General features: G+C 35.9%; 1 protein-coding gene across 1 annotated transcript; it reads right to left on the bottom strand.

The window, feature by feature from the left end:
• Positions 1-6,334: 6,334 nt before the first annotated feature.
• Positions 6,335-7,288, bottom strand: LOC143391702 (olfactory receptor 4S2). Its single transcript, XM_076844460.1, has one exon. It carries the CDS (start codon positions 7,286-7,288, stop codon positions 6,335-6,337), a length of 954 nt encoding a protein of 317 aa, XP_076700575.1.
• Positions 7,289-7,534: the final 246 nt, after the last annotated feature.

Genomic DNA, 7,534 nt, shown 5'->3' with positions numbered 1-7,534 from the left:
AGTATTTAGTATTGAAAAAAAAAACAGAAATATTTCTCCCTCTATCTTATAGCTAATAGTTATATTTCTCTCTCTAAAACAGCATAAGCAAGTGTAAATACATTTTTAAATAGTGCTGAATGGGTTATATAAACACATTTCATGTTTCTTCATATTTCATGCCTTTGTTCATGTACGCATGCCTATGACACTAATTCATTTATCACATTTAAGTGTCTCCAGAATTAAAATACATTTTGGTTTCTGAGTGAGAATTCCTTAATATTTCATTGTTTTTACATCTAGTTCTTGTATGCTGCAAATATGATTTAACCAGCAGAGGAAGATGACTATGATATTGATGCATGGGGGGAAAAAAGGTACCTGATGTATTACTGGGCCCAACATAAAGTCTTATATTGAACCCAGTGTCAGCCTAGGTCATCTGAACTCCAGTAAGCTGGAGTTCCTAGATGCACATGAAACAAAATTAAATACTTTTTGTGCAAACCATGAATGTTAGGGTGGACATTTACACATTGTCATTTAGTCTGAAGATCTAAGGAGACTAGTGGCGAATATATAAGGGGAGGTAAGAGGCATGTGCTTGAATTAATAACAATTGTAATAAATTTACTATATGGTACTTTGAAAGAAGCAGTGTAAAAGGTCAAGTTGCAGAGACTGGACATAAAGGAGAGCATATTATATGGGTCATTTCTATGATGGAAAAGCACAAAATACCTACGTATAAAATAATCAATCTCTTCCCACTATTTCTCTGATGGAGCATAGGTAAGAAAGACAATTGTAATGCCTTCCATGCTTTGATCAATTCCCTTTCACCCTCTTTTTTGTTAAAATTGAGAACAAGTATTAACAAAAGATAAATATAAGCCATATCAAAGTCGTTTTTCTGAAAGAGAAAAAATGGATAAAAAAATGGCAAATTTTTCATAATAAGTAAAATTCATTTTATAGTGAAGGATGTAGACTACATACACACCAACATTAAGCTATAAAAAGTAATCAACAGAATCAGGTATTTGTCTTCAAGCTGTAGATATCTGTTCACCCTCAGTTTCTTCATTTGGATAATCTCACAAAAACAAATTGTCATCAGATTGACATTAAACCAGAAGCTGACTTCATTTTAATATGGTTCTTTTATTTTTGACCTCCTCCCATTATTCAAATTTTCTAATTTTTCGGGCAGGACACATGTCTGTGTGTGTGTGTGTGTGTGTGTGTATTTGTGTGTGTGTGTATGTGTGTATTTGTGTGTGTGTGTGTATGTGTGTGGCACTAGGGATTGAACTAGGGGCACTTAACCACTGATTTGCATCCTCAGCCCTTTTTAATTTTTATTTTGAAACAGCAACTTTCTAAGTTGCTGAGACTTACTTTGACTTGCAGTTCTCATGCTTCAGCCTCTTGAGTTGTTGGGATTACAGGCATGTGCCACAACACCTGGCCATGTCTGGGTCTTTGGTGTGCAGAAATATTATTACTGAAATCTTCATCACCCTGTGGCTGTGCACTCCTTGCTACCCTAACACTTTGGTTTCTGGTGCACACAGAAAATAATACTTTGAGTAGATTCAATTCAATTAGTGGAAACCATGATACAGGTGATAGAATAACAGAAAATGTCAGTTCTTTGTCTCTTGTACTTGAAAATTGGTGACTTTTCCCACACCCTCCAGAGAAATGAGGTCAAGGAACACAAAATTTCAATGAACATGAGGAGGAAGTTCAGGAGACCCTTTGTATAGCATGGTGACTACATGTGATAACAACATTGTATTCTGGGAACGTCTAAGACTAAGGTCATCTATTTGATGTTCTCACTGCAAAATAAGAGCTTTGATAAGTACAATGTAAATGGTATAATCATATTACATTAACTTTAAAGGCATTATTAATAAAGAATTAAAACACATACTAAGTGCATATTTTCCTATTCTTTAGTTTTATTTACTGTAGTTTGACTCTCAAAATGTGAGTGTTTAGGACCTCTTGATTTCCACAAGAGGGGTCTCATCAAGATAACAATTCCCTAAACAAAGACAGGACCACCAAAATATGATCCTTTATAATGGCCATCTTAAAATACTATGATGTCAATTATGTCTAGGTTCTTTCAAGATAGAATATGTTCTAGAATTAAGATCTGAGAGAGATCTAGAGGTCATTTGAACAAGGCTTTTGTATATAAGTTCAGAGAAATAAAGAAATGGAGATTTACTTTTCTAAATAAATGGGCCAATTAACTGAATGGTATTAGCAAGGGAAGTCTGAATTCTTCAAATATTTGTGATTAATTTTATTTCTAAAATTCCTTACAAAATATGGTTTATCTTCTGACTAGTTCTTGTCGATGATGCAGAGGCTCCTGTAATTTAAAAAATTGTAAGTCTTCTTCTATTTATATGATTGGAAATTGGAGAGAAAATCACAGTAATATTTGGCATACGCACAGAACATGCTCTGAGGAAGTTTTATACCAAATATCAAAGTCTAAATACAAGCATGAAGAATACCTTGGGGAGATTTGGGGGCCAAGACAAGCTGAAGTCTTCACCAGCTGACCTCATCTGAAGGATTATGATACCATGTTAGGTCTCTTTTTATATGTAATAAGTTGCTTATGATATCCAACAGTCTTCAAGTGTCTGGGAATCCCCTCCTCCAACCCCAAGGACCATCATTTTTCTCAATGAAATATTCTTGACCCTTTTTTTCTTCCCTCAAGTGAAACCCTGTGTCTACATATGAACTGTGCTAACCCCCAGTTCTGTTCAAGTTCCTAACAGACAGATGCTCAGGGAGACTGGCCACCATCATAAAGACTTCTAGTTCTATAACATAGTCCTTTTGCTGAAGCTAGCCTGAGCTACATTTAGGCTCCTACACATGACAATCATTACCACCCCAGGGATGATGTCCCTTTTGAACTTTGTTGCCTTTGTAATTTCTTACTTCATCGCCCTGTTCACCTTGTGGACTTGCTTCTTCAAGTGCCACCTCATAGCCTCTTCACCTGTGGCTCCGACATCCCTGTGGTTTCCACTGTGGTTGTCCCTTTTTTCACCGTTGTAAGGGTTGATTCTGCCAATGATGGCACAGTGTTTGCTCTGACACTATGATTTCCCACTTGCTCAGCCTCCTCATTTACACACTGAGAAACACAGGCATGAAAAAGGCCTTAAGGACAGTGTGGGGCCCAGACAAAGAAAGTTATTGAAGCCTTTCATGTTGGTGCCCTTTGAATGATCTTGTTTCCTACTCAGAACCAATGTCAGTAAATACAGCAGGTGCAAAGATGGGATGTGCTGTCACCCACAATTGTAAGCCCTGAAGAGAGAAGACCCCTGGCCACTCTCTTTCAGTTGCTTTGCTTCCCTGAGATTTTACACACAAGTAGATCATATGATCTCCTGGTCCCTTCTAGCTCTGACATTCTTCAATGTATTCTGTTCTTCATGAGTCCACACATATGGGCATCATAACACTGTTATCAGGGCAAAGTATAAGAACTGTAGTTATGTCCTGCTTTAGAAACAAATACCTTGACTGAAAAACCTGCTGTATATTGGGGTGGCTAGCATCTCTACAGAGCAGGTTCTTCCTGTCACTCCCATTTTAAGAACTGAGCCTGAACTTGAGGCATAAACTATTTCAAGGTTGCCACTTGAAATAGGCCTTCTCCAACCAGTAGATTCTAACTAGGAGTTCCTAAAACCAGGCTTCCTTTCTTGATGGCTCAAGGTCACTCAGTTTAGACAGGGCTCATGGAGGTGCTAACTACTTTCATTCATTTATTTTCATTGAAGTAAAGAAAAAGGAAAGCAATTTCAAAAAAAAAAACATGTATGTATTGTATATTGTAGATTTTCAATTAAAAATGTGTGTTTCTAAATATGTACAATGTGATATAAGTATACCACTTTCGTTTTACTATTAGGAGTTGCTGTAATTAATTATCAGTACCCTATTGGTGGTGTATTTCAGTAATTAGAACTTTGAAATTTAAAGATGATCATCTATTTATTTCAAACTTTCAAATTTATCACTATGATTATACTTATATCTTCTTTTTTTCCACATTTTCATTGGTGAATTGTAGTTGTATAGAAAGATGGAATTCATTGTTAAATGTTCATAACACGTACACAATATAACAATGCAATTTGGCCAATATTACTCCACAGTATTTATGCCCTCCCCCCCACACACAACTGTCATCCCTTGGTTCATTTCCTTCATTGATTTCTCTTTGATTTTTAGGAGATCCACACTTCCCTTTCTTTCCCTTTTTCTTCTCTTGCTTCCATATATGAGAGAAAATCTACAACCCTTCACTGTTTGAATTTGACTTGTTTCACTTAGCCTGATTATCTCTAGTTCTATCCATTTTTTTGTAGATTCCATAATTTCATTTATCCTTATGGCTGAACAAAATTCTTTGGTGGTTATATACCACATTTTCTTTATCCATTCATCCATTGATGGATACCTAGGCTGGTCCCATAATCTGGCTACTGTGAATTAGGCTGCTATAAACATGTGTATGCATGTATCACTGTAGTAAGATGACTTTACTTCTTCAGGATAAATACCAAGGAACTATACACTCATTTTAAAAAAAACTTTATAAGTGTTCAAAAGTATCCTTCTGGTAAATGTACAGCATGGAAAATGTCCCAACCTGTATAATGCTCTGAAATTAGAAAAAAAAATGTAGATAAAAGAACCAAATATTACTGAGGTACAATTTGTTAATCTTTACATAAAACATGCAAATAGCATTGAAATTTTTATTATACCTTTCAAACTATTCAAATTCATGTTCCTTCCACAAGTGAATGTTCTGATTTTGGATTAAGAACTGGAAAGAGTCTGAGTTTTCATGATTCTTTTTCAACTCCTTCCCAGAAATCACTACAAATCCTCTGACTCCTCCAACAGGGACTGACTCAGGAATATTCATAAACAGAGTTAACTTTATGAAGTAGCTGGTGAAAACTTGAATACTCTATCATTGTTTTACTTACTGGTCTCAGTGAATCAAAAACATGGCACCTACTACTTCTAAGCAACATCAGACAATCAATTATTTAGTAAAGACATAAAACAAAGAGTATTGTGGAGAGAAGTTACCAAATGCATGATATTTATTTATTATACGGTTTTGCAAGCTCAGCTCCATTTTAGCTCTCTGGTCAGCATAACACATGGGGACACATATTCACAAGACCTATTTGCATTGTATCAACTGGATAGAACACTTAAGTTTTAGGAATATGAACAATTATAATGTCTCAGCTTCTCAAATTGTTTCCTTACATGGCATTGACTGTAAGGAAAGCAACAGGGAAACCTGTTTATATTGTAGATTCTTGTAGACCCTTAACCTGTGCCAAACTGATAAGAGTTTCTTTTACAATTTCCATTTGTGCATGAAAAAAAATACTCTCAAGGTAATTATCATGAGTTTGTAAAACATTAACTGAGTGCTTTTGAAATTTAAGAATACAGAGGCACACAGAGATCCAGCAAATGGATGTCTAAAGTGGTAAAATCAACACAAATTTGTATTGTTCAAGCACAATGCCTAAAAAATGTTTTTAATTTTAAATTTGGAATGTTGTGGATTTTTAAACTTTTTTTTCTTTACCTTTATTTCTGTGTATACATCAACTCTTTATGTCATTTTTAAGTAGTATTGTCCTTTCCATTAGTAATGTTCATATTCCACACCCAGCCACAGACAAAAAACCCAAGAATCTAATTTAATTGAATCGAATCGAATCTTTTTGCTTTTTCCAACTTGGGTGTTATCTCCTTGACATTCTGCAAACCCTTCCACTCTCAGGCCAGCCTTACTAGGTTTAGTTTTCTCCATCTTTTGGAGAATTTAAATTAGCAAACTGAGCTTATGTATTCTACAAACCTTTCAATATGTACATATGAAAGCTTAATATGCACCAATCAGAGTTCAAAACCATAGAAAAAGCATTAAGTAATACTTCTTAGCATATTCTCATTATAAAAATACAAAAATATGAAATGGAAAAGAAAATAATGATTCTAAACATAATCCTGCTTAAGATTCTTAGTAACAGGAATACTTCATCATACAGATTTAAAGAAATTACCTGATTACAAATTACCTGATAGTACAATAATATCGATCATACTTTTCCTCTGTAAAATATGTAATTCTTTCATTTGTTCATCTCTCAGATCCTGTGACTTTGTTCTGATGATCTTCACTGTACAGAGGAGTTAATCAGAGTGGGGAAATTTAAGATAACTCAGAAGACCACTGGGCTTTAATTAATACTTCTAACTATTTGCTATTGGTCCAAACCAATTTCTTGCCCCACAGTTTCTTCATAGCATTTTTTACTTCTGCATTTCTCAGTGTATAAATTAGAGGATTCAACATGGGAGTGATAATGGTGTAAAATACAGCCACCATCTTATCCTCTGAGAAGGTAGTGTCAGGCCTCATGTACATAAAAGTACAGGGACCGAAAAAGATGATGACCACTGCGATGTGGGAGCCACAGGTGGACAGAGCTTTGCGTCTTCCTTCTGCAGACTGCTTCCTCAGAGACACCAGAATAACACTGTAGGAGATGAGCAAGATTACAAAGCTCCCCAGAGCAATGGTACCGCTGTTGGCTGTCACAACAACACCAACAATATAGGTGTCTGTGCAGGCAAGTTTGAGCACAGGGTGGACATCACAGAAGTAGTGATCAATCTCATTGGGTCCACAAAAGGGTAATTGGACAACCAGAGCCACTTGGATAATGGAGTGTATGAACCCACCTATCCATGTCCCCAGCAACATTTTATTGCACCTCTCCCTGTCCATGATGGTCATATAGTGCAGGGGTTTGCAGATGGCCACATAACGATCATAGGCCATTACAGTAAGGATGAAGATCTCAGTACAACCAAAGAAATGCACTCCAAAGAGTTGCAACATGCACCCCACATAAGAGATAGTTTTGTTCTTTGCTAACAGGTCAACAATCATCTTGGGTGCAGTGACGGAAGAATAACAAATGTCTACAAAAGATAAAAAGTTGAGAAAGAAATACATAGGAGACTTGAGTAGGTTGCCCGTGCAAACTGTCAGCATGATGAGGAGGTTTCCCAAAAGAATGACTGCATAGAAGAATGAGAACAGCACAAAGCAGACTTCCTCAACTTCTGGGTTCTGAGAAAGGCCCCAGAAGATGAATTCAGTTACATTGTTTATTTTTTCCATGGGATGAGTCCATGAGGCCATGGTCCCCAGAGACAAATTACCTGAAGGACACATGAAAAGTACCATCATCATTTATTTCTAGCTCAGAACAAATAGATATTTCTAGTACTTGATAATAGAAAAATGGGTAATTACTCCTGATTGGCATACACATGTGAAAATGAATTTCATCTTTTCCATTATGTTACTTCTATATTATATCTATTTTCTTCACTTCAGATGAAGAAAAAATATCCAGAGAGATAATTTAAATCCCCTGAGTCTCAC

The sequence above is a fragment of the Callospermophilus lateralis genome, chromosome 2 (genome assembly GCF_048772815.1).
Source record: "Callospermophilus lateralis isolate mCalLat2 chromosome 2, mCalLat2.hap1, whole genome shotgun sequence".
Lineage (NCBI taxonomy): Eukaryota > Metazoa > Chordata > Mammalia > Rodentia > Sciuridae > Callospermophilus > Callospermophilus lateralis.
Note: the sequence above shows the minus strand (reverse complement) of the source record. Positions and strands in the feature narration are given on the sequence as shown.